Below are 27018 nucleotides of genomic sequence, written 5' to 3'. Positions count from 1 at the left end.
GCTGTCTTGTTGGAAAATCCCAAGATTTTATAGTCTCTCACTGCGTTGGGGAGTTCCTTACACTCTCACAGAAAACATAGGTTGTCCAAAACATTTGCTTCCAGGCTTAGTGGTTTTTTTCCCCAAGAAGTTTGTCATTTTGATGTCTCTTGTTCTTCATACTGGCATGGAGAGGAGCACATAGGTTTTAGAAGAAGGGGATGGCCGGGCTACTCTGCGTGGGACCATCTCTCTTCGAGTAACCAGCAGATGCACATAAGAAAGCAACAACCAAAACCAGTCATGGACGAGTAACATGTTAATGGTCTCCTGGACCTTCATCTGGGGATGCAGGAACACTCTCGAGCATTGGCCATGAAATACTAGTTTTACCTCGTTGTGTCTCCTCCGAAAACTAGTGGAAACTCAGAGTCATGCTTGCTAAATTAATGATGAAATCAATCTTGTAATATCCACTGTGAGGCAAAGAAATGACGGTTATTCTGAAGTTAAAGCCGTAGGAAACTCTGGGACGGAGGGGTTAGGACCAGCGTTTCCAAACTCAGGTTCCTTGTGGTCTGGGATGCCTAAGCAGACACAGCCTGTGTTTCACTGTGCCCTTTCATGGCAGCGGGAGATGCTGAACTCTTTGCAGCATCAGGCCCACAGTTAGCATGAACTGCCTAACTTGATGTACTCATGTTAAAAATATTGTGTACGTGACTTAACTAAGCACAGACAATCACTGAGTCCTAGAACAGTAGGGCTAAAGGAAACCTCAGGCGACCTAGTCCATTTTTCCTCAGAGGAAGTATTATATATACTTAGATCATCACTGACATCTGTCCAAATTCTTAAATCCTCCAGTACTGTGCCTTCCACTTACTTACCAAGTCTAGGTTTTGTGTTTTTTTCTTTTATACTTAAAAAGGAGTTTGCTAATATCATATATTAATCTCTTAAATCTCCTCTACCTCAAATGAAGCCAGCTTTTTCTTGTTCTGTTCTCAGCTGACAGAGAGATCAATTGATTACTATTTTCTTTAGAAAACATTTTACTCTTATCATGTCCTTTCCTGCTCCTCTCTTTCCTAGACTAAACAAATGTATTTCCTTCAACTTTTCCATGTAGGTCATGCTTTCTAAATCTCTTATCACTCCTGTTGCTCTTCTCTGGATTCTCTCTCATTTGTCTGTATCTTTCTTAGAAGGTGGTGTCCCAAACCATGAAGCAGTCCAGCTGATGTCTCACCACTTCTGAGCACAGTGTAATAGTTACCTTCTATGTCTTCTATGCAACTTCACCATTAATCTTTCCCAGAACTGCATTTACTTCATTTTTTTTTAAAAGACAGAATCCTATTATTGAGTCACATTCAACTTGCAACTCCCTGCTGCCCCCAGATCTTCCTCTGCGGTGCTGCTGGCTAATAGGTTTGTTGTTGCAGTGCATTGGAGCATTTGATTTCTTACTCCAAAGCGTAGTACAACGCGCTTAACTTTTAATGCATGCCATTTTACTAATGACACGTCAAATATAATTTCTCCAATTTGCTAAGATCATTTTGAATTCTGGCCCCTTTCTCCAAAGTCTGGAGGACTCCTCCTTACTGGATGTCATCTCAAGATTTTATAATCGTGCTTTTTATTGCATCATCCAAGTTATTAAAGAAAATAATAAATATTAATTGGCTGAAGATACATAAAATACCTTCCATTTCAATATCACTAGTGATAGTCAGTGGGCAACATTGTGACACCATTTCCCATGGCATTCTCCTGGGGAAACTGGCTGCTCACAGCTTGGTTGGGCGCACTCTTCCCTGAGTAAAAAACTTGCTGGATGGCCGCGCCCAAAGAGTTGTGGTGAAGGGGGTTAAATCCAGTTGGTGGCTGGTGACAAGTGGTGTTCCCAGGGCTCAGTACTGGGGCCAGTTCTGTTTAATATCTTCATCAATGATCTGGACGAGGGGATCGAGTGCACCCTCTGTAAGTTTGCAGATGACACCAAGTTGGGCGGGAGTGTTGATCTGCTGGAGGGTAGGAAGGCCCTGCAGAGGGAGCTGGACAGGCTGGATCAATGGGCCAGGGCCAACTGCGTGAGGTTCAACAAGGCTCAGTGCCGGGTCCTGCACTTGGGTCACAACAACCCCATGCAACGCTACAGGCTGGGGGAGGAGTGGCTGGAGAGCTGCCTGGCGGAAAAGGACCTGGGGATGTTAGTGGACAGCCAGCTGAACATGAGCCAGCAGTGTGCTCAGGTGGCCAAGAGGGCCAATAGCATCCTGGCTTGTATCAGGAATAGTGTGGCCAGCAGGACCAGGGAGGTGATAGTGCCCCTGTACTGGGCACTGGTGAGGCCACACCTCGAGTACTGTGTTCAGTTTTGGGCCCCTCACTCCAAGAAGGACATGGAGGTGCTGGAGCGTGTCCAGAGGAGGGCAACGAAGCTGGTGAAGGGTCTGGAGCACAAGTCTTGTGAGGAGCGGCTGAGGGAGCTGGGGTTGTTCAGCCTGGAGAAGAGGAGGCTGAGGGGAGACCTTATTGCTCTCTACAGCTACCTGAAAGGAGGCTGTAGTGAGGTGGGGGTCGGTCTCTTCTCCCAAGTAACAAGAGATAGGACGAGAGGAAACGGCCTCAAGCTGCGCCAGGGGAGGTTTAGGTTGGATATTAGGAAAAACTTCTTCACTGAAATGTCAAGCACTGGCGCATGCTGCCCAGGGAAGTGGTGGAGTCTCCATCCCTGGAGGTATTTAAAAGACGGGTAGATGTGGTGCTTAGGGACATGGTTTAGTGGTGGACTTGGCAGTACTAGGTTAACAGTTGGACTTGATGATCTTAAAGGTCTTTTCCAACCTAAACAATTCTATCATTCTATTAACATTGAACTCTCATCTATGCATCCCCTATGGCTGTGTTTTAGCCTTTAAATGACACTTTCTTTCCCTCAAAGGCTTGAAAGCAGAGGTTAATCCATCCCAGCTTCCACCTGAGACAGGAATGCCCCTGCTGGTGTTGGCAGATAGAGGTGGAGCATAACAAGGGGGTAAAAACTGCGACTCATCTCCAGGACTGTTGGCAGGATCTTCAGGTCAACGTTTCTCCTCTTAAGCCCAGCTGCATCATTTATGTGCCACTTAAGGCTGTCCATCTTCAAAACTTAGGCATCCTGTAGGTGCCTGTGCAAGTGCTCTGATTACACAGAAAGTTGAATACCTTCTGCAACATGAAAGTTGCCCCAATAAACCCACTCATTGCCAGCAGCATGAGATTTTTTTACACACTGGAGTATATAAATAAGAGCAAAGAACAGCGTTAAGCATAATTTTTACTGGGGGAACCACCAATTCTTTATACCTTTCAGGAGGAAGAAAAGGAGACATCCATCAAACTGTCATTACAAATTTGATGCCACAGACCTAAGCTCATGGAGCTGCCAGGAATCTGTAAACCTTTTAAAGGATACGCCTGTTTTTGACATTCAAAATAAAAAATCTTTATAGATTTTTGTGGAAAACACTGGTGGGCCAGCAGCTAAATGACATTTCTCAACAGTCAGACAGACTCCACACAAACTGAATAGATGTCTAGTTTTAGAAGGACAGGTTAATTACTTTCTGTGCTATGCCCAGGAACAAATAATACTTGGCCTGTTTTACTTACTGAGTAGGAAAAGATGTTTGAGGGTGGTTGGGTTTTTTTTTTTTTGAAGGCTGCTGCATCTTGGCTTCTGCCTCCATATAGCCTGAGTGTAGGTGCCCTTTATATAACAATAACTTGACACTACTCAAAATACTTGGCGCTGCAAGCAGGGGAGTGGAATGCAGTAAGAACACTTTAGCAGGTCTGAGGGTGAGTAAACTCCAGTAGTTTTGGAAGGAGAGGGCAGGGTTTTCATGTACGTCTCTCCCTTACTTGGCATTCGCAGACAATAAGAATACAAGGATTAACATAGTAGACTCCGTTTATCACACTTGGGTGGATAAAGCAATTATCTGTCTATCATGGCTGTAGTAAATTGTGCAACAGCATTAATGTGGGTGGGTACGTGGATAAATGCTACTCTGCTACAGAGGGTGCTGATACACAAGATAATCCTTCAAGTCGAACTTGTAAAGACTGTTTTCTTTTGGAGTTTATATCATGTTACTCCCGCCAGTGCAGATTGAAATGGCATCTTTTTTATTTTTAACCACGTTTTCAGGTTTCTTTAGCCATCTGAATTTTATTAGTAAGGTTATTTTAGAAATATCCCACTTTAATCAAGTTTAAACAATCTGCTTAAAACCTGCGGCATGGATATAAACACAGTAGTCTTCTAACGCACCAAAACAATCTGTTGAAAGATACTGTGCAAACATGCACGCATCCATCTATTATTGCTTAACCGTTGTTTCTTCCGTGCCTGAATTCCCGTTGTAACCACAGCGTTCAGCCTACAATACGCTCCCGGTTTTGGGGGTGTAAAACAAAACCAAAAATGAAAATGCACCTTATTGATGTCTAGAGAGCAGAGCAGCGCGGCGTTGGAGAGCTCTCAGACTAGATTTAAACTAAGCGCCTTAAATCTGGTTTAATGGCTGTGTTTACATCGCCCTCCCCCTTTTCATTCTTTTAAAGTAATCAGGTTCTGCAAGCGTTAAGAAAACCATCCCCTCCTGCCAGCTGGAGGGAGGCCAATTCAAGGAGATTTTTTTTCTCTTCCCCCCCTCACCCCCTTCACTTGCTATGATCTTTACTGCTGGTCGCTCCAGCAAGCAACAGAGGTTGGTGGGTTCTTTATAGGATAGCTACCTTTGCGGGGGGGAAAAAGCCTTATTCCTGAAAGATATTGCTGCATTAGGATGAGGATGATAAAGTCAGAATGAGGAGCTCTTGCGCTTTTGCGGGACAGCCCTTGCTCTCCCTCTTCCCCCCTTCTGCTAAAAAAAACAGGGGGAGGAGAAGGGGGAGAGCGTAACAGATACCAGCATGCAAAGGGAATTAAGGCAAGGACCGAGACTTGCGTGACAGTCTCTGTTTATATGAGTTGTCTTTAATGTCTCCGAGCGGCGATGCCAGCAATGTTTAGCCGGTTTCCTGGCACACGTGCGCACAGATTCCTTTGTGTTCGTGAAGGATGGATAAAGGTGCAGGCAGAGCATCGTGGCGCAAGGGGGTCCCACCTGCTCCCTCCCCGACCCAGTTTGTGCTGAGGTTCATACAGGGTGTTGCTCAGCTTTGCAGAACGAGCTTCAAGATCTAAGTCAGAAGTCAAAATCTTTTAAAAAATAAAAGAGAAAGAAAAAAACCACTACAGCAAGGTGAGACCTTGCTCATTTACTGGCGAGCCGAGGCCGTACCACAGCAGAGGGGCAGAGCAGAGGGCAGCGTGGATCCCACAATGCTGGCATGAGTTGAAGGGTGGGAGGGAACCGGTGCAAAAGCAATCCCACTCGAGCCCCTTCCTGCTCTGCTTGTCCTTTTTCTCAAAGCACCTTTTTGGTTTCATTCGTTAAATCTTCCGGTTTTGCTGTTTTAGCACAACTTCCCCTGTGCAGGCTTCCTGGCCAGCTCAGCCCCTGCCACACGCCCCTCATCAGTCCCCTGTCTGCCGGAGGAGCAGCCTGGAGCCCTGCTCCGAGCAGGCATTTTTCGCCTCTCTATGTAGAGAAATTTTGGGAGCGAGAGGCTCCTTTGCAGCTGTTGCCATTTGCTGAAAAACCCTGACCTCTGGGTCTGTGTTTCAGCTGGATGCGTGCTTTTCACAGACCCCAGCTCAACTTTAAAAAGCATTGATAGCACTTTATAGCCTCAAAGGCTTTGCAATGGTTGAGTTAGAGTCATTCCCATGGGCACAAAGGGACACAGGTTACACACCCACGGGGTTGTTTCCCCTCACCCTTCCTGCCCCTTCCTCCCTTCGACCTGCTGGAAGCTCTGCCTTCATCCCATGCTGCGCGGGCTGCCTGCGAGACGAGCTGCGTCGACATTTGCTTTTGCTCCCAGTAAGTCAGTAGGGAGATGACCGTCGACACCAGAGATGCTGTGCAGGCTTGACCTCTACGCTGATGTTCAAACCTGCCCCTGCCTCTGCTCACCCCGGGCTGGAGCCACAGCTCCGGGAAGACAGTAGCGTAACTGGTTCCCCTGGGAGCTGGATCTGGCCCGTTTGGAGCCGTACCAGTAGTCTGCAGACCTTCGGGAGAGCAGGGGTCGGGGAGGAGGAGCTCAGCGGGGTTTTGGCAATGGGCCACGTTAGATCTGTTGTATAGGAACTGAGCCCATCCACAGCGTACGATCCTCTGTCTTTATTTATTTCCATTTCTCTGCAGTAGTTTCAGGTACAGGGCTTACCTGCTTTGGGTAAAAAATACGTCTTTTTTAAGAACAAAAAGAGACAAAGTCTTGTTTTCTGCCTGCGTCTGAGTGACTCCTGTTGACACTAATAGGGCTCTGTGTACAGTCGGGAGAATAAGCTCTCCAGTCTAATGCAAACTGGTGCCCTCAGCTATTTAAAAAACAAACATCTTTTTTTTCTCCATTGAGTGAATTAACTGCAGTTACTGCACCTATGTAGCTCCTTGTTTTATGAACTATAAGAACCTTTCCTATGCACAGCCTATGGCCTAATTATGTAATTATGTCTCTTGGGTGGATTATATTTTTCTTCTCATAATTGTGTCTTTACCCAAGAGACTGGAAGGGTTCCAAGCTTTTCCCTTTCCTGGGTAAAAACTGTTTGGCTCTTTTGTATTTTGGGTTTTTTGTCACGAACTTTGGATTGGGTGCGTTCGGTAGGACTGGCTGGGGGGAAGCCAGCCCGGGGATGACAGTTTGTCACAAGACAAGGGACACAAGAGGGACGCTTGCGACTTGCTTCAGAGATTTTCTCTTGCAAAGAGCTGACGTGCATCTTCTGGGCTTTTGCCGATTTATGGCTGTCTTATTTTTACCTCCAGAGCACAGATTGACACTGTTTTGGAGTGACATCTTGCTGCAATGATGCATTGTCTGATATTTGCAACAGAACAATGAATTTTTTTGCTTCATGCTGAATGCTCAGTGTTATTCAGTCCCTGTACACCAGCTGTTAGGAAGCCTTAAGCTCAGGTCTCAACTCCTTTACCATAGCATAGATGTGGCTCCCTTGACTTCAGTTTTACAAGCCTATATCAGTATCTCCTGGTTACATCTGATCTGTAGGACCAAATGGGATGAAATGCAGGAGGACATCTAAAGAGAATTTAAGGAGAATTTATGGTGAAATTCAGAGGATATGTAACCGATCTTTTTTGTGGTGTGAAATTGTCTTCTACAGCATGTACACAGAAATAGTCACTAGTGTGCTGGTGTTGAAAGAGACAATCAGAGTGCTTGTCTCAAAGACATACAATGTTAGTAGGAAAAAATGTGCCCATTCTTTACCTTTTTAAAGCACTTCACCTTTGGAGAACAATGGGAATAATAAAAACTTAGGTTCTTGGGCTCTGATGTGCTTCTCTTGAAGTCAGGGAAAGCTTGGGATGTATAGGCTATACATTCATAGCTTGTGAACTAGGTGATTCTTCTTCTTTCTGCCACTCCTTAGCCTGAAGGAAAGCCGCTTTTCCATTAAAGTTTTCTTCTTTTTCAATCTCAGCACTGAACCCAGAGCCATAGAAAGCCTCGGTTACCGGCCCTGGCATTCCAAGAAGTTTTATTTTGTTTGCCCTTTCCAGCTGTAGTCACTCCATGGAGTGACTCTCCAAACTTCCCCAGCTGATGCTGAGCACACTCATGACATACAGCAAACACAAACCGTGGTGGTATTTCATGTTGGGTCATCACCCTCCATTCTGCTTGGGATGTCCCAGCAAATGTGTCCCCAGCAGGTGAGAGCCCAGGTTCTTGCTTTCATGACCTTTCTGCCTTCCCTTGGCTCTTTTACAGAGACACCTGACTCCCACGATACTTCTTGTTAAGGCAAAAACAGAACAGATAGAACTGGGCGATGACTGAAAATAGCTAACCCACTTGAGAGTGATAAAAGCATCTATTGAAAATCTGGTAACCAGATCTCCTTGGTACCAGAAAAAAAAAAAACAAAACAAAACACACACACACAAAAAAACTGGTGGGTGGTGTACACGGTACAAAGAAAGGGAGTCCCTGAGTGTCAGCATCTGGCGAGGCCACGTGTAGCATAATCTGATTAGTTTTCAGTTCCACACCCACAAGCTGAAAGATAAAAACGCACACCCCTCCTCCCTGAGGAGGTAAAAATCTTCAAGCATCAACACCACATTTACATTCTGCAAGTCAGCCTCTTCCATGGCCCGATTTACATCTTGACTTCTCCAGCGGAGCGGTGGAAGTTCAGTGATGAGAGAGGAGCTCACGTCCCTTTCCAGTTACCACATCCAGCAGACTTACGATTGCCTTGCTTTGATCTGGGAGACATTCCTTCGTTTAGTTTAAACTGAAATGATTAAGCTGGAGATGAAGCCTCCTCACATCTTCTGCCATGCCTGGGATGTGATAATTGAACATGAGCTTCTATGGGCCATTTTAACACGTTCTGAGGCCGTCCTGGGCTGGCGAGCTGAAGCAGCAGCGCAGGCACCGTCTGGCTGGCTGCAGTTTGCGCTGACTTCACTGCACTCTCTGAGTACTATTTTCTGGTTTGGTTCATGTAAAATGGCCAAAATTGGTACTGGGGTGGATTAATGGCAATGCTTTCTGTCTCCAGAAACTAGTACTCAGGTTGGTGTTTGGCTTGAAACAGTTGCGTAGCGGTGAGAGGACAGAATATTGCTCCTCATTTTGCAGCATATAATGGATTTCCAGTATCTGACATGTTTTGTACTATGACAACAGACAAATCAAACAGCTCATGTAGCTTTTGTCTATTAACTCTCCATTTTTCTCGTCTCATTCCCGTCTCCTTGCCTGTGACCTGATCTCTTCTAATAGCCACTGGGTCCCATCCTAACTCAGTAACTGATGGGACAGTCTCAGTCTTTTTGACTGCATATTGTATCAAGACTGCCTGTGTCCGTAACCATTTTGTCGCCCTCCAAGCCCAATCCATTCCACAAAATCATCTTTGTAACAGAGCGACCGGCACTAAATGCAGTGTTGCAGGCATTGGGATAGCTGCAATATTATTTTATTCTATTCTTTATGTAGCTTTTATATTGCTTTTGAATGTACTCAGTGCTGCAGCAGATCACAGATTCTCCCTGAGCTACCCACACTTGCTACCCTAATCTTTTTTCCTGAAATAAAATTACGCCTCATGACTGCGACCAAGGAATACAGCTTTTCTTAGCACACTCCCCTGGGATCAGGAATTTCTCTGTCAACGGACACATATATCAATGAGAGATGAAAAGCAGCTTGTGGAATGAGTTTTAAACATGTATCACATATTTCATTGCTGCTGCTTATGTGCTACTCAGAAGGCCTTTTTAGAGTGTTTTCAGCCCATACCTCATGGCTTCTCTGTACTTAATAGGATTTTTTTTTTTTTTTTCTGCTCAGGCATCAGGGCAAGAGATTTATTTAAGTTGCCTACACTTCTTTGTGAGCACCTCCTGAATATGAAGTTTTTGTTGAGTTTCCTGCTTACTTGCAATGTGAGCATGTCTTAGCTTTTATCAAAGCATAGTAACCCATAACGTGCGAAGCTGTAATGTAATCTCATCTCACCAGGACGTTGCACTGGGCGAGTGTGGCTCCTTCTGTGGATCTCTTTGTCACAACATGACTCCGTGTTACAACCCTAAATTTTAAATGTCCAGAAGGGGAAGGCAAGTCTGCCTTCGGCCCCTTGCTGCTTTCTGGGGACTTGCAGTTCCATTGATGCCTGGGGTCTTCCAGATGTGCATATAGCTCTCTTTTCCCTACTTTTTTTTTTTTTTTTTGGGGGGGGGGAGTGGGAACACCCAAACCCACACATCTCTGGATCATTTCAATTCAAACAGATGTGGGAATCTTTCTTCTTATTTCTTTTTTTTCCCCTCTTTTTTTCTTTTTTTTTCTTCCTTTTTTTCCACCTGCCTACACTAAAGTGCACTGCTAACCTGCTGAATTTGGTCTTTCTGTGATAGACCTAGTTCACTATAATAATAATACACATAATTAAACTCTTTTCTAGCAAAGCTATGCACAGGCAAACAGAGCGTGATGAAAACAAAGCTGGGGGTTATCGGGCACAGGTTGGTGCAGGAGTGGTGACCTATTAACAAGTGTTCATTGAGTTATCTGAAGACAATTAAAATAGTTTGTGCACTGGTTTGTTAGTGAGTCTTTAGCAAAAAGGCACAGAGCACAGGATTTTTCTACAAAAATTCGAAATAAAATTCACTTTGGGGGTGGATTCATTCCCAGATAAAGTCAGCCCTGGCGTGTGAGGCCAGAGATAGGCCAATCATGTTTGCCTTATTTTGAGTCCTCTTGAATTTGCCAAAATGTGGTTAGGAATGAGTAGAAGAAAAAAGGGGAGGGGAAGGAAATGCCTTTAAAAAACAGAGTGGAAAATAGGACTGGCAAAGGGAAAAGCAAAAACATAAAAATTGTGGAGGAAAAGAAGATGGAGAAGGAGAAATCCCAAGAGAATACTGACTGCGTATGTGTGTGAAAGTCGTTTCTTCAGATTTAGCGGCACCCAGCTTGTACAAGTTGTAATTTAAATAGATTGAAGAGATAATGCTGAAGACGACCAGGTTAGATGTTATCCTGTTAATTAAGCTGCCATTACGGAGTTGTTACAAGCCCACCAAAAATTGTTCCCCATTTAAAGTGATCGATACCTCCTGACGAGAGGAGTAGCCACCAATGTCAGCTCTAACATAGAGCAGCACCTTCTCCTTAAGGAGAAAGCTCCCACCTACCCCGTGCTTTTAGACTGAGTCATGCTGGGGGAGAAAAATCATACTTCAAAGTACAAAATAATGGGTCAACTAATTAATTTTTTTAAATTGCTAGAGAAGTTTCTCCAAAATTAAATTCCATCCAGTTTCTTCTCATCTCCCAACCCGAATCCTTCACTTCTCTATCTAGAACTGTGATTTCTCTGAATCTAGTTTGGATTTAGCTGTCTAGTACTGACATCGCTTTGCCTATATGTCACGTAGGCACCATGGTCCCAGTTAGATGATGTGAACACATGTACTTCAGTACTGTGGTGAAAGGTACCATTAAAAGGCTTTTTTTTAAGAGTGGCAGTCTGATAGTTTAATCTCAAGATTCAGTGGCCTCATTTATGCTTTTAAAATAAATTAACCAGTGCCAGAATTGGTTCTCTGGCCCTAAGACCGATGGGACAATCTGACCGTGTCTGAAAGCTGAACTCTCGTAGCCTCCAGACAGATGGCTGTGTTCACACTGCTGAGGGACAACATGGATTATCTCAAGCCACTGGGGATCATCTGGAAGGGTGCAAGCCCAGACCCTACCAGGGACCCTTCTTATTGTTAAAAGCATAAAAATATCCTACCCACTTATTACTGGTGCCTGTGCCCCAGCACCGCTTACAGGGATGGAGGCAGACGTGGTTCTGGGTTGCAGCCAGGGGGCCTGGGCCCCCATTTCAGCTCTGCCAGGGGTTTTTTGTGTGACCTTGGTTGGTAACTTAGGGTAAGATTCATTCCATTTAATGTTGACTAATGGCAAGGGTGTCTAATTAAACTAGTCATGTGTGCTCCCTCTCTGATCGGAGGAGGAAGAGAAAGCAAATTCAGAAGGTGAATCATCCTGTTTTAAGACTGGTGTCAGAGACAAATGAGATTAATTGCCCTCTGGAAGTAGCTATTTCTTTCCATTAACTGTAGAGGAAGTCTACATTAGAAGAGTTTAGACTAGATGCCTGATTTATGAATGGCTAAAGTTAAGTAAAATTAGTCCTGACCTTAGTCTCTATGCATGCCTGTTTCTCCGTATGTTGAATGAGAGAAATAACACCTTCTGCGCCTCACATTCAAAGGCGCCATTGGGTGAGGAGCATCCTATAACTACTTTGGAAAGAAATTAAACCTGGGAGCAAAAAGACAAAAATTAAAGAAGTAAAGCCTTTAGCCTTGAAACATCTCAATGACAATATGAGCAGTACCAGTTGGGGCATCCTGTTGCTTTTGCCATTTTTCCCTTTCACACTTTGACAACCGAGCGCCCCTAAATGCGTGCTCCCAGTGCGGCCATACGGCACGAGGGCAGTTAGCCTGTTCTCGGGGAGAGAAGTAGGAGCACTGAGGAAGGGTGACCATGCAAGGGAGTGTAGGACCCAGTCTCGGCCAGCAGCTTTGAAAGTTTTCCTTGTGATACTGCTCTTCTCAAATGACAATGACTATTGACTTTTTGGAAAATCTCCCAGAGAAATGAAAGCTAATGACTAACTGTGACAGAGGTAAAGAAAAAAAAATAAGCAGAGAAGAAAAGCTTGCATTTTCTTTGCAAAAGTCCACAACATATAAACCAGGCATGGCATAATTGTCCCACTTGATAACTTGTACTTACATATGAGGCTTGCTTTTGGAAAAGAAAGTTTGCCCCTTTAACTACCTAGTGTTGTTAAAGCAGCAAAAAAAAACCAAAAAAAAAGACAAAAAAGACCTTGTGTGGGTGTCCTCATAAGTGCTTATTTTGATCCAAATTGCAACATGTTACACATCTATATGGGTACAGTTGTACTCGATAAGGCTTTCACCAGCACAACCATGCCCAAAACAGAAATCACCCCACCGATGTGGCTGTGTTATCGGGGGTAGCTGAGATACCTATAAGTCCGTTAAATCTAATAACAGGTCCTTAGAGGCCATTTTGGGGTTTTTTTTGGGTGTGTTAAATTACTAAATCTTGTTATTAACGCTTTTATTTTATGATTTGCTGTTTCCAGGGCACAGACAGAAGCTTGATGACTCTAAACCTAGTTTGTTCTCTGAACGCCTCAGTGATTTAGGGCGCATTCCTCATCCCAGTATGAGAGTAGGGGTCCCGACCCAGAGCCCACGGCCCTCTCTGAACTCTGCACCAAGTCCTTTTAATCCACAAGGACAGAGTCAGATTACAGGTAAGAGACAGAACCATAGGTTTGACTTGCACAGGCAACGGTAGTAATTGCTTATGGATATTTGTGTCTCAACTGCAGTAAAACAGGCTGTTACAGAGTGAGAGATGTGTTCCAAGCAAAGCTAGGTGGGAAGTGGATTTTTCTATAGTGTTTGAAGCTGAAAATGTCTTTCTTTTTTTAAAATATCTTATTGCCATAAGTCCAAAATAGTCCAAAATAGTCAATCTGGGTAAATTAAGTAGGAATCTGGTGAAATTCTAACTGCCACATTGCTCTGCCTTTTCCTCCGTGTGTGCAATAGTACATATTAGAGTGAACGTTTTTATTCAGCGTTTTTATTTTGCACTGGTGTGGAGGGAAGCGGCCAGCGTTTAATGGTCTTTCTGTTGGAATAATAACACAATCTTCTCACCTGGCGGTTTCCTTCTAGCACCAGTGCTGACCACTGTTGCAATAAACGAACTGGGTTATGGAGAAATCTCCAAAGGTTGCTTGTGAGGGTTGTATGCAACATTTATGATTGCATGCTGAGAGACAGATTTCATTGTGCTGAAAGAAATCATAAAGTACCATGTGTCACAGATTATAAAACCGAAATAAGATGTTTAACTGCAGCTATGCCAGAAGTTTGCAACAAAAATGTGAAGCCTACAAAATAAACTGAATTTGTTGTTTTTCTAAATTCAGAGCTGCTTAATTTTTTCAAAAGAGTGTCAAAACAACCTCTACCTAATTTTGGCCATTTCTACACTGAGAACTTGTGCTGACGTATTTGTGTCTGTCCAGGATGTGAAGAGGTGTTGCCCCTGAGCAATTTACTTGCTAGAACTGTTGGAGAACTTCACCTAGATGCAAGTCCATCAACAAAACTCTTGGCTCAATTTACTAGACTGGTTTAAAACTCAGTTTTGCTGCTATAGTTTCATCTATACCAGGAGATCTTTGCCAGTCTTATACACCAGTATTCCTTCACTGGTAAAGCACTCCTAGTATAGTCATAGTCTTTGAGTCAACCTAGGAAGATTTCTGGTTTCATGTTTCAAGTGGTTTTGACAAGATACCAGCTGAAACTTAGCGGTTTTAACAAAGTGTTGTGGCTTTCTTCTTCTTTCTTTTGCTTGTTTTTTAAGTTCCACTGGTTTATTAATTTGCAGTAAGAAAGAGAAGTAAGTGGGTTAATTTGAACCCAAAGCACTCAGAGAATTGAAACGAAAAAATTGTTCCCATGAGCTGTGGCAAAGTTCTCCCAGATCTAGAAGTCTAACTTTAACTAGCGTAAAATATTTATAATATATTAAATATGTCGATAGTACCCATTGCAAGGTACCTGCTGCCCACCAGCTTCCCAGAGCAGGTTTTTTGGCCAGGCTTAGTGTTTTGTTAGTTGGACATGTGAAGTCAGGGCTCTTGTGTGTATCATTTTCTGGGTAAGAACTGCCAAACTAAAGCCCAATATTTTTTCTAACCTACTGTCTTCGGTCTGGCAGTGTTTGGCGACATAGTTCCTGAGAAAGCAGGGGGGAAAACTGGGGCTATAATTAGCTTTTTTCCTTCTTCCTTGTGCCTCCATAGTTTACCTATTGTGCAACACTATATCTAGGAACGAAGGAGGGTGAAATTCTTCCTGGCCCCATCTGGTGATCAGCTTATGCCCTGAAGCACGAGAACTGAGATCCCCTTGTAATTTTCTTCCTAGCTAAGTGTAACCTCATATGCTGCTCTCATTCACATAAATGCCTCCTGTAGAAAATGTTCTGCTGGGTTTGATTAATAGAGTACTTCTCTGCCTCGTTATGAATCAGCAGCAGCATTTACAGATCCGGGAGGTGAAAACTTCAGATGAGCTTTAAATAAGCCTGACTGGAAACAAAGCTGTGTGGCATTCGCTGTCTTCTCTGCAAATGTAAGAGTCAGCAGTTCAAAGTACCAGCTGAGACTTCGTCGAGAGAGGGAAGATGCGGTGCTGGTTGGGCAGAGGGAGGTGAGCCAAGCCGAGGAAGGCAGGCTGACTTTCCCATCTATTGTGGATTACGTGCTTTTCTTGCCGGATAAACTCATGGTTGTGGGATACTTTAGAATCCCAAATTGCTCTCATTTCCCCCAAAGCAGTGAGGACTCGGCTACTTATTAAAGTTTGCAGTGAATATGGGGCTGTACTGTGGTCCAATACAGTATTTGCCATGTTATTCCCCACCCGTCTCCTCAATTTAGAAGTCAAACGCCCAGCCCTCAAAGGCTACTCGTTAGCTTTCTGGTAGCCCTCCCATTTAATAAGGCGATTAGCGTGAGCATGTTACATCGGTGCGAGCTCTGTGAATTGCGCTGCCTTACCCACAAGGCTTTTTGCTGCTCTTCAGGACGTTGATTGTAATCTGTAAAGCTCTACACACTTTGATGTTCCACCAGAGTGCTGGGGTGCTTTTTGCGGCCAGTCCCTCCGAGTTCTTCTGGGATGAATAGATGCTCGTTGCCGCACAGACCGTGCCAACAAGAGACAAAGTTGATGCTCCAGACGAGGCACCTCTTTGATCGGGTGTTAGGTGACCATGGGAAATTGCTAAACGTCCTCCTGCTTGGTGTGGTAGTAGGGAGTGAGCTGTTTGGGCTGTCCATCTCCACCACGTTCCTTGTTGTGGGGTGATATTCAGTGGGAATTACCCACTGGCTTCTTAACATGGTCACTGGGCTGGTGTGGCTTGCGTATGTATTAAAAGGAGAATAGACCTTTGTCTGAAAAACAAGGATTTTTTTTTATTACCTTTTATACCTTTATTGGAATTAACCAAGCATTCCTTTAGAAATACCTTTGTTTCTTAATCTTTTTACCTAGCAATTTAGGGAAAATAATTAATTCCTAATAACTTTAACAGTAAATACTGGTTTCCTATGACAAAATCCATATTATTGCTAGTAAGCACATAAACTGGTTTTGTTTCGTTCCACTTGAGGTCTTGCATAGCTATTGCATGATTAAACAGAAATAATATTTAAAGCCTGGCTCGCCCACACCCGAGTCTGAAAGAACTCAGCACTTTGGGGTTCACTCTTACATTTCTTTTCTCTGTCTAGGTTGTGTTTATTTTCCTAGAGTATCAGAGCACAAGTTTTACAAATCACGGCACAGTCCTAAACCTACCAGAGGACCAGGCTGTGCAAGGCACAGAGTTGCCCTTATTCAACATGGCATTTTAACTAGGACTCTGCAAAAGCAACATCGAAGGGTCATTAAAAAACAAATCGTCCAATAAGCAGATGCCTTTGCTGAGGCAATGCAGATTCAATTTGAACCTCGCTTGCTGCCCGTAAATCAGGAATCCTGTCTGTTCGCATTTGGGTACTGGTATATTTGCTTTCTTATTTTTTTTCCCTTTCCCTAGCAGCACTCGCACAACTTGCTCACGTATCCGATTACGTTCCCGTTCAGACACTGAGCTGTTGCATCAGCGTTTCAGTATGAAATGAGGAAAACTGTTGTTTTTCTAAAATGCAATGGGTCAGGATTAGCTTCTGTTGGCCAGGAAAAGCCATGGGCGTAATGGCAGGAATGTGGTCGGCGCGAGGACCCCGGCGGCTGGGCTGCGGGGACTGCGAAGTGGGAGTTAAGTGAGGTTTCATGCTCCATCACCACTGTGGCACCGTCTGATCTATAGGCAACCTGTGACTTTCATCACTGAAATAACAGCACTCAAAAGCAGGTCCTGTGAAATCTTTTTTTTTTTTTTTTTTCCTTTTCCTCTTCCCCTCCCCATGCACTTCAGGACGTTACGCTTTCATTTCTCATCATTTTTAGGGTTGTAGGAAGCAGACTTAAAGGCTTCAGAGCTGGCTTACCTGGAAATTAGTGAGGAGACGCCTCTCCACTGGCAGGCAGGGACTGGTTTCAGGGGCAGTGTAAACCAAGTCTGCTGGGAAGACCATGGGCAGAAAGAACCTTTGACTCACAGATGGAGGATGAGGACAGTACCAGCTGGGCCCACCTTAATTCCCCCATTCAGGACTTGCAGGCAATGGGCTGGATGCTGCCCTTTTGCAGAATCAGGGAGAAGGCAGAAAGCCGTGCTCATCACAGCGTTGTCCTGGGCTCTGGATATGAAGCTGTGCAGCATCTGCCTAAAAGACCGGTGTCTGTTCTCCAAGACCATCGGCTGCAGGACAGGTTTGAAACAGAAACTGTGTAGCTGTTCTTAAACCAGCACTATGCATGTGCCCTGCCGGGGGTTGGCTGTGTTTTACCTGGGACCAGCAGCACTCTGAAGCATGCACCAGTTTGTAGCTGGTGCACATCAATCTGAGAGCGCATCAGACAAAGTACGTGGTTGCCTGGAACAGGTAATTTAGAAATAGCCCAAGTAATAGGCTTACAGGGTGAATTATGCCTTCAGCTCACTGTAACATGGGATAAAAGCTACAAGACTCAGTGGATGAGGTGGTGGAGCTGGGATTTCTGCTGCCACGAACGCAAGGGTGGCTGCAGTCTGCTGTATTTTATGCAAATTGATTGCACCCTTCAGGCAACTGGCGAGTTGCCATTGTGAATCTCCATTTGGTAAAGCTTCGGTCCCTCCTATTAAAGTATTCTTTTAACTTTATTCCCCCCCACCTGCCTTTACAGTTTAGTTGTCCCACTGGCATGACTTGTTCAGTTTATTTTTTTTTCTTTTAGAAATGTGACTCTTGGGGGGGGGGGGGGGAGGAGAAATGGTTTTAGAGGTTCTTCAGGCCAAAATCTGGTCTCAATTATGCCCATGTACACTGGGGTGTAACTCCATTGGATTTGACTTCATTGATTGAAATGGGCAATCAAGATCAAGCCCTGGGCTTTTAAAGATGCCTAAGAAATAGTCAGAGAAGAGGAGGAGGTTGCGTTGTTGTTGTTGTTTTGCTGGGGGGGGGGCTGTTACAACAATAGTTGAGTTACTCATGCAGAAAGTCATCTTGGCTTTGTTAAGATCAGAAGTGAGGATATTTGCTTTAAGTGTTTACAAAAGATAGTGCCAGACAGCTTGGTTTTTAGTATCGGCAGTAGCACTAAAACAAGCAGCAGCATCCAGTGCTAGAGTTGATGGCTGGATTGAAATGAGAGTGGTTTTGCAAAGTGCACACGTGTGACGTTGGGGTGTTATAGACAGTATGCCGAGGAGCTGCAAGTCTGTGATCATGCTCTGGTCATGTAACATTGGAAAATGGGAAATTGATTTTTTTTTCTATAGTAAATCTGTGTGTTTCAAAATCCAGTTCCAAAGCAGTGGAAAAACTCGTTCTTCAGGGCTATTGACGGGTTTTTTTGTCTCTCTGAAGTTGACACTTCAGAACATTTCCATTGAAGGAAGAGAAGTCAGGTTGCTGGAGAGCCAATGTCATCGTTGGGAGAACGGGTCACTGGGGTTTTTTTTCATTCTTTCTTTCTTTTTTTAGTTTTATACAGTGCGTCCAATCTTAGACCGATTTTTAAAACCACTTCATGTCCATTAAGCATCAGTGTCCATTGTCCATTGATTCAGTCAATCACAGACCACAAGGGTCAAGAACCATGTATATCTCCCACTGACTGTAAATGTGGCAGTAAAACCTAGACACAAAATAATTTGCAATGCTCAATATTTCCTGCTTCGGCGAGGTTTACCTGGCAATGCAAATGGGATGGAGCTGTTTGTGCATTAGTTTAGACCTCACCCCGCTGACTTGTTTCAGCTGAGCCGTGCCCAGGCTTTCTTAGCGTATGCACGATATGCCCCACTGTGAACGAATATGCTGAAAGCTGCACTTTGCTTCACACCCACGCAGGCGTAACAGAAATGTTTACAAAAGGAGAACTGCTCTAAGTAATCACTCCAAAATTTTCAAGTGCAAATGCCAACTCAGAGTAGCCCTCTGCCTCCTTTGCTGTCATTGAACTGGCCCTTCCCCACAGCTGCTGTACAGGAAGGTGGGAAACTTTCTCCTAAGCTGTTTGCTGTATTTTTATATTAGCGTTTTCCGTTGGTTTTGAGGGATTCCTTTCAGGAGGAATCCACGTTTGCTCTGCCTCAGAGCTCTGGGGTTTCTCATCTGTTCTGGGCTTTTCATGATTGGGAAGATGGGCTGTGCCTGCCAGAGCACGTGATGCTTCGGGTGATGGCGCAAAGTCCCTGGCCCACAGGGACCCGGTGGACACATGTGAGCCCTCCAGCCAGAGCAAACAGAGAAGCCGGTCTCTGGCATAGCAGACCGAGGAAAACCTCTCACAAATCCACTCATAGCTTCCTCCCTGTTGGTACGGCTAAATAGGCACTCCACCCCTTCTGTGCCCAAGCAAGGAGGAGGTGACCCTCCTAAGGACATCGTTGTGTTTCCCCCACAAGCATCTGCTTGGATCTGCCCCAGAAGCACTGGCAGGCACCTCCCCGCAACACCCCTGGCACCCTCCTTCCCCCCGGGAGCTTTGGTTTGGTGGCGTGTGGGACCAGAAGAGACCGGCTGGTTGGGCCTCGGTGGCTGAAGTCTCTGCTCCAGTGGTGTTGCAGGGAACATCTGCTGGTGGGACCAAAGGGTGCCACGTGAGACCCAGCTGCACGTCCGCCTTCGAGGACTAGATGGGGCAGCTTTGGACTCTGCCTCACGACATTTTACTCTGAGGATTGTGCAATGCCCCTGAGCAGCAACGTTTACCCTGTGGGCCAGCAGATCACCTGTGACTTGGCAAGGCGAGGGCATTTCGCTGCTCTCTCCTCACGTATCCGTGCAAACCTTGGCTGCTATCAGTGAGTGGAGGCTGGTTTTAGGGCATTTACTCCAGGATCTGGTGAAACTCGTATCTTCAGTTTCCTAACGGGCCAAAGATAATGCTTGAAGCCCGTCAGCCCAGGGCAAAATTCCCCACCCTGCCTTAATCATGACCTCAGCCATGTCTTCACTAACAGTCCATCCGCTCTTTTATCTTTCTCTAAAATACTTTGCAGTTTAAAATCTTACAGTATTGGACTCGTGAAGAGCTGAAATCAAATATTTATATAAAAAAGAAATGTGGTAATGCGGCGTTGAGGTTGGGATGAGCTATAGAAGCCATGTATAAATTTAAGCTAATTGTCATAAGAATATATGATATGCTTTTGGGTCAACTGATAGTCCATCCAGGCCCATATTCTGCCTCTGACAGCTCAGTATGAGATACTGTTTTGAAAGACCACGTGAGCCTTTGAAAAACCACTTGTTGCCATTCATCCTTCTTGTGTCCACACAGGCATTCACACTTGCTGGATTAAGGATGTTTGTTAGGTGTAAAACCAAGTCTACCATGGGGGTTCAAAGTGGTGAGGGTGCCAGAGACACTCAAGATCTCATGCCATGAGGATTGCACTGTGAAAAGTGGCATGAACCTCCAGAAGGCAGCTCCTTTCCTGAGGTTTTCACCATCTTAGACCAAAATCCTGTAAAAACATCCTCTGTCGTGATTTTTTTTCCTAGCCTTTACCTGCTATATAATTTCCTTCCAGCACTGAAGCTGACCTAAAACCAAAACTTTAAGGGACTCTGTTTTGGGTTCGGAAGCAGAGATTGAAAAGCTCTTGGAGTTTGAAGGAGCTCAGATTTGAGATTGTGCTCCTGACACATCATTAATTTTAAGATTGTTTTCCCAGCAAGCCTAGGCTTTCCGTTCCCAGTTGAAGATCATTTACCATTGACTGAATGGTGAATTATAGTAGTGGAATGAGGCAGAGAAATATGTCGATATCAGATATAACAACGAGCAGTCAGTCAGATTTGAACCTGCGCCAATCTATACAATCCTAGCCTTGAAATTGTTAAAACAAAGAAGTTCATTACATTTAATGATCAAGTGTCCTTCAGATTTCTGAGGAGTTTATGTTAACCACTTACATTACTCAGCTCTAATATAAATGGCAAACTCCAGGAATATCCTCTTAAAATTAAATTGGAAAGTTGTTTTTTTTTATATATATCTATATAGTTATTTTGCTTCAAGGAAGTATCTGCTTTCCAGACATCTCTTCAAACAAATCATGTCTGAACAGAAAAAATAAACAAGGAATAGCTGAAACTACAAGGTTTTGCTGTGTGGAAGAGCAGGGAAAGGAGTTAAAAAAAGAAAAAAAAAAGTTGAATTTCCTGAAAAAGTGCCTTTGCTTATGCCATGTGGCTATCACATTGCTGCCTACAAAGCAGGGCCTTAGCACAGTGCTCTGGTATAGCAGGTTCTCCAAATTGAGAGGATTTGGAGGGATGTGCTGCAATTTCTACGAGCCAGTTCAGAGATAGTTTTCTGTTTATCGTGCAGTGCCCAAAACAAACTTTGAGGTTGAAAGTGCTTTGTTTTTATCAATGTAAAGAAATAAAAATAATAATTTATGAGGCATTTGGTGGTATCTTTATCACCAGATATTAACTGAGAGCAAGTGGTTTATAAATCCAAACACCAGTGAGTAAAACTAGGTCTCCCTGTCTCTCACTCAGTGCAATCCACCAGTGCTTCAGCAAAAAATAAACTGTATTTATCCTTGAAATGATTTCCTCCGTAGTGAACCCTAGCAAGTACATCAAAAGGCATCGTTAGCTTCCGATAGTTATTCCAAACCATTTGGTTTCATATTGTTGTAATTGAGGTGACTGTAGGTAATTGGGCCAGCATCCAAATGTGACATTTTTGGACGGATGCTGATAAGATTAATGACATTTTCCTTCTTGGATAGTATTTTCAGCACTGAAAACACTACTGTGTAATGTTTGAACTGGATAACAACTTGACAGGCATGCCAAGTGCTGACTGTAGAGTCTCCCCACCTCTGAAGGCCACTTCCTAAGCTCAGACCTGGGTCTCGTACTTAGGGTCTGTTTATATGTCTGAACTCACGAGGACTGGCAAGTCCTGGTATAACATGCTGTTAGACCTGGATGAGAGACATCGGGAATTTGCAGCACAGCTGCTAGGTCTTTTAAAACGCTGCTCACTGCTCTGTTCATTTCCCCCAAAAATTGTTATGGGGAGGGAAAAGCACAGAGTGAGACTGGAAGGGGTTGAGTCCTAGAGGAGCAGGTCACGTTTCACTGCGTTCTCATTCCTTATAGCACTGATGTGTGTATGTTCAGTAATCCCACCTCTTTCAATTAGGCTGTTGATGCCCTACAATTTTTCTTCCTTTTTACAAAAAATTCTTTTTTTTTGTCTTTTTTTTTTCCCTAGACCCCAGGCAGGCGCAGTCATCCCCGCCATGGTCCTATGACCAGTCTTACCCATCCTACTTGAGCCAGATGACTTCACCGTCCATTCACTCCACAACTCCCCTGTCCTCCACTCGAGGCACAGGACTTCCAGCCATCACCGATGTGCCCAGACGCCTCTCAGGTAAAGATCGTGTTTTGCCTAAAACAATTATGCAGATAGGAACAGGACTGGCAGCGGCTGCCTCCGTGGTCTCAGACAAATCTTAATAAGAAGAGCAAAGTTCAGTCGGTGGTAACAGGGTTACTGCATGGCGGGCGGGGGTCCAAGTCCCTTTTTTTCTGAGGTGCTGTGTTGCTCTGAGCATGTATCATTTGAATGTCTCTAGGTCCATTTCAGATCAGACTATTTTTTAATTGTGAACCTGATTCTATGAACAAATTCTCTCCTTTTTTTTCTTCCCCTACAAGAGGATGTTTACTTGCATTTTTTAAAGTAATTGTGATATTCTCTATTTTTTGGTGCTTTACTTTTGTGGTGTGTGTGATGTTAGGCATCCTGACAGATAGATGCCTTTATTACTTCAATAGTTAAGGGTAAGGTTCATTGTCCCGCATTTCAACCCAGTAGCTCAAGAAAGCCTATTTCCTTAGTTAATGTGTACTTAAGATGCCTATCAGAAACTAGCTGAGTCACTTTAGGGTAAAGATTGGACAAATTGTGCTTTGGAATGATGCAGGAGAGAGGAAGTACGTTTAGGAACGCAGACAAGACAGCAGCAAGGAACTGAGACTTTTTTTTTTTATCAAACAAATGTACATTTACATACTGTGCAATTCATCTCTAATGGTCTCAGTGATATAACCATCTGTGTGAAGTAATCTGATTGCCCCAAAGTAAGATAGAGCCTGTCATGGCACACAGTCACCTTGTATATCTTGCCAAAAATGAGGAACCTTAGGGGAGGGAGGCTCAGTATTAAAACTCCAACCTTGCAAGTGTGGAAATATTAGGAGCGTATGCCAAAAAAGCATGTGTAATGTAAAGAAAGCTTTTATGATTCATTAATGAAAACCAAAGAATCAGTCTTATTACATCTATTTTTTGCATGTTTGCAAGATATTATTATAATCTTGGATGCTGCTGCCATACACCTGTTTGACTCGCAGCCAGGTGAATTTCTTGCTGTCGTGTTTTCCTCTTCCACCAAGCTCATAGCACTGGAAAAGTTGATCACTCCAATGAGCTGCATCACTGACAAGCTGAACTTCAGCCAGCAGGCATGTAGGATTTGATTAGCGTAGACTCCTTGATTTCTTTCATCTTGGAGGAGGGAAGCTTTGTTTCTCAAACAGCTGCAAAAAACCTCTGCGGTCCTAGCGTGCTCTGCCTTCTCAGAGATGCCAAACATCTCCATGTGGGCCGAGGGATGGAGGGTAGTGGAGCAGGTTCTTGCGGGCTCTCCATGCAATGCGCTGACTTCGTTCAAAAAACTTGATGGGCTTGATGCTGAGGAAATGCTTTGCTTGGCCCGAAACAGGTTCCCTTTGAGTAGGAGCCTCCTGATGGTCTGTGTTGTCAAATGGGTTATTTTTGCAATTGTGCCCCCAGCAATACCTCCAGGAGAGGCTCGGCTGGGACCGTGGCAGCTGTACCGCCGCATACTTGCCCTGCAGCCCTTGCTTGTCTGTGTGTATTCAGACGTGAGTGCCTGGCATGTGGGCACAGGCAGAATGACTAAAAGACCTGGCTGTGTGCATTATGTGGCCGCGGACTGAACTTTTCTGCTGTACTCTACAGTCAGTTGCCTTCACCCTTCTTGCCCTTCATCTTTTGGGGGCTCGACCGATGCCTCTGCAATGCTCTTACCTTTTCCCAGAGTGGGGATCTTGCTTCCAGTTAGACTCAAGATTGAAAAAGGGGACTTTGATCTTCCACAAGTGCCAGAGGTTGTCTGCAGTGTTTGCTGACGTTCAGAAATACAGAGCGGCATTCCTGGGTGGAGGACGAGCTCCGATGCTCAGGCTGCAAGGAGGCACGTTGCAGCCCCAGCTGCAAACCCTGCGGTTCCCCTCAAGGGTTTCTACCTACCAGTGCCACAGGGAGGGAGGGCAGGATCCGATCCCTTTTGTATATAAAGTAGAGAGAGAAATGCGAGTTTAAAGCTTACAGCAACCAGTTTATCCCTCGCTCACAGAGAAATGCGAATCTCCACTCAGTTACTTGACACGTCTTTTAGAGGAGAACAAATGCTTTATGTGGGGCAAAAATGACTGCTAAGAAACACTAAGAACATTAGAAAACTTCAGGCACCTCCAGTGCATGAGGGAGAAATTAGAGTTTTACAAGGCCTTGAATAAAACCAAACTTTGCTTTCCAATACAGTGGCAGAAATCTGATTATCAAGGCTGTTAAAAGTATACAAGGTAATTTTAATGAATGCCATATTTACTGCCTGTTGCTTAACATCATGCAGGAGGAAAAATGGGTAAAACTTCCCCCTTAGGCCTTGGATGTCACACCTACAGGCACAGGACTTCCTACCTGCCACAGTTTCACATCGCCCAGCCTTTCCACAGGCCTCCAAGGCTCTGCCTAGACCACTGCTTAAGTTGTGCTCAACCAGATCTTGAAAATATACCATCTAATAAAGCAATGTGTCCTTCCAAAGAGTGGTTCCTGGTTGTGTTGTCAGTGGCAGCCCTCAAGAGCTATTTTTGATGGTAATCCCATGACCAGAAACAGATCCATGGCCAAACCGATGGTGTTCCTCCCTGTCCTGGGATGGGTACATCTCTTGGTGATGAGGACGTCTGTGTTTCCATCACAGATTAGGCTGAGGATCAAAAGAGGTTTGGAGCTATAGGAAGGGAGGTGATGGGGGACTGCCATAGCAGTTCATGCGGTTCTCTGTCCCATGGGAGAGGGGAAAAGGGCAGCAGGCTGCAACCCTGAGGAGTTATTCAGGCAGGCTGGTGTAATGTGGCTGAACTGGTCGTGTCAGTGTCTAGACTGATTTCTTTGCACAACTGAAATGTTAGCATGCATGCTGCAGACACGTGCAAATGAGTGCCCATGGCTGTCAAACTTCGGGTATTCATCTTTTATTCTCCAAATGGGGATCAGTGGTGCATTTGCAGTGCCGTACAACTAATTAATGATGTGTCACACATATTTGGGCAGTATTCAACAGCAATAGCTGAAAAGTAAAGCAAAAAAAGATTATCTGGCATCACTCATGCAACTTTTGAAGCAGTGATCTCTCTGGTGCATAAGTCTCATGTTGATATCAAGAATAAATAAAAAATAAGCTCACAAGGCCATGCAATTGACTTACCTTATTGCACCACTCAGTCATAAAAAGAGCAGGATTCTCCATATTTTATTAAAATATCTGTCTGCTCAGACTTCACCAGAAGACAGTGAAAGTTGGTGGCCTAGCAGATTAATATTCTTAATTAAATAATATTGTAGTGGAAACCATGGGAATATACGAACATGGTCATTTTAGAGAGACTTTTGCCTGAGGGACGTAGTCTTATTGCATGATTCATAGTGAACGCACTCAGTCTGTGTCCTATGCATAACCAAAGTGCATGTGGGATGGGGAGCATGAGTGTCTATTATGTAATTAATGTATATGATTCATGTAAATACACATCACAGCCATTTTACATAAAGCTTTGGGTCTGATCCAGCAAGTCCTCGGCACACGCAAGGTTCAGAGCAGGGAGTACAGGTCGGGTTGTTCCTGCAGGCGCAAGAGGGCTGCTCTGCAGCAGGTGAAGGAGGTATGGGTATAGGTGTCCCCAGGGTAGACACCCATATCTGAGACAGTCACCCGCGGCTCCCTTTTGAGTCACTGGGGACAAACTGGCATTTGCAGGACTTGACCAGTCTGCAGATGAGCTGTACTGGTCCCTGGCAGTGCCTTGGAAGAGCCTGTTTGTCTCCACAGGCTCTAAAGCGAGCCTAGGTGAGTAGTTCAGGTACAGGCATGTCTGATCTGATAGTCTGCCTTTGGTGAGGTGATTTAAGAGACGATTTAACTGTCCCATAAACATATCCATATCACAGCCTTGTTACACATCAGTCCTGGTTTAACCCTGCCATGGTCTGCCTCACCCTGACCTCTACTTGCTCTGCGGTTGCAGGGTTTGAGCTTGAATTTGATTTTGTTGAGAATACTGAGAAGGGAGGTGGAGAGACTTCTTCCCCTACACTTTTTCTGGACCTCCTCACCCTTCTGCCTAAATGCTAGTCTCTTGCTTTTTGTTTCACCTTTGAGAGAGACTTGCGGGGTCAAGGTCTTAAGATGTTGGAAGACCTGCCCTGCAAGTGTAACATGAACACGTTCAGTGCTGGCTGTGGAAGAGCCTGTCTTACAGAACTGGGTTTGACAAACGCCCACAGGACAAAGGAGAAAATTAAAACTGAACCTAAATAGCAGAACAAATCACCAAACCTACCTTTGCCAGCCCCGGGCTCACACTCTTTGCAGACAGTTGTCAGTTGGGGATGCTGGCCTCGTGCCACCATGCCCAAACTCTTCCGTCCCACGCGCTGGAGTCCCCGCAGCGTGCAAGGTGGGTTTTGCTGTCTTTATATTTACTGTGTCATTGAATAGGGACACGCTGGGATAGATGAGAGACACACTGAGAGAGATGAGGGACACGCTGGGCTCAACCTCTAAACAGAAGAAGTTTGCAGATCCATCCCTCTGAACTAAAATGGCCAGAAAGGAATATCTTTACCAATAAATTACACAGTGGTAGGGCCTGGGCTGTTAAACACCAGTATTGTTAAATTGTCAGCGAGGTTGGTTTCGAGCGGGGCTGGCCAGCACGCTCCT

General features: G+C 44.6%; 1 protein-coding gene across 3 annotated transcripts in view; it reads left to right on the top strand.

The window, feature by feature from the left end:
• Nucleotides 1-27018, top strand: part of RUNX2 (RUNX family transcription factor 2) — a gene marked incomplete at both ends in the record, with an annotated part of 222061 nt that overhangs the window by 103477 nt on the left and 91566 nt on the right. For 2 of the 3 annotated variants that reach the window (XM_082307712.1, XM_082307714.1), the window contains 2 exons: nucleotides 12836-13009; nucleotides 22188-22349. In XM_082307712.1, the coding sequence (XP_082163838.1) occupies nucleotides 12836-13009; nucleotides 22188-22349 (336 nt within the window). Of the gene's footprint in view, nucleotides 1-12835; nucleotides 13010-22187; nucleotides 22359-27018 lie in introns of all 3 variants that reach the window. The other variant, XM_082307713.1, reaches the window with a different exon arrangement.

The sequence above is a fragment of the Platalea leucorodia genome, assembly GCF_965183815.1.
Source record: "Platalea leucorodia genome assembly, chromosome: 3".
In the NCBI taxonomy this organism is placed as follows: domain Eukaryota; kingdom Metazoa; phylum Chordata; class Aves; order Pelecaniformes; family Threskiornithidae; genus Platalea; species Platalea leucorodia.
Note: the sequence above shows the minus strand (reverse complement) of the source record. Positions and strands in the feature narration are given on the sequence as shown.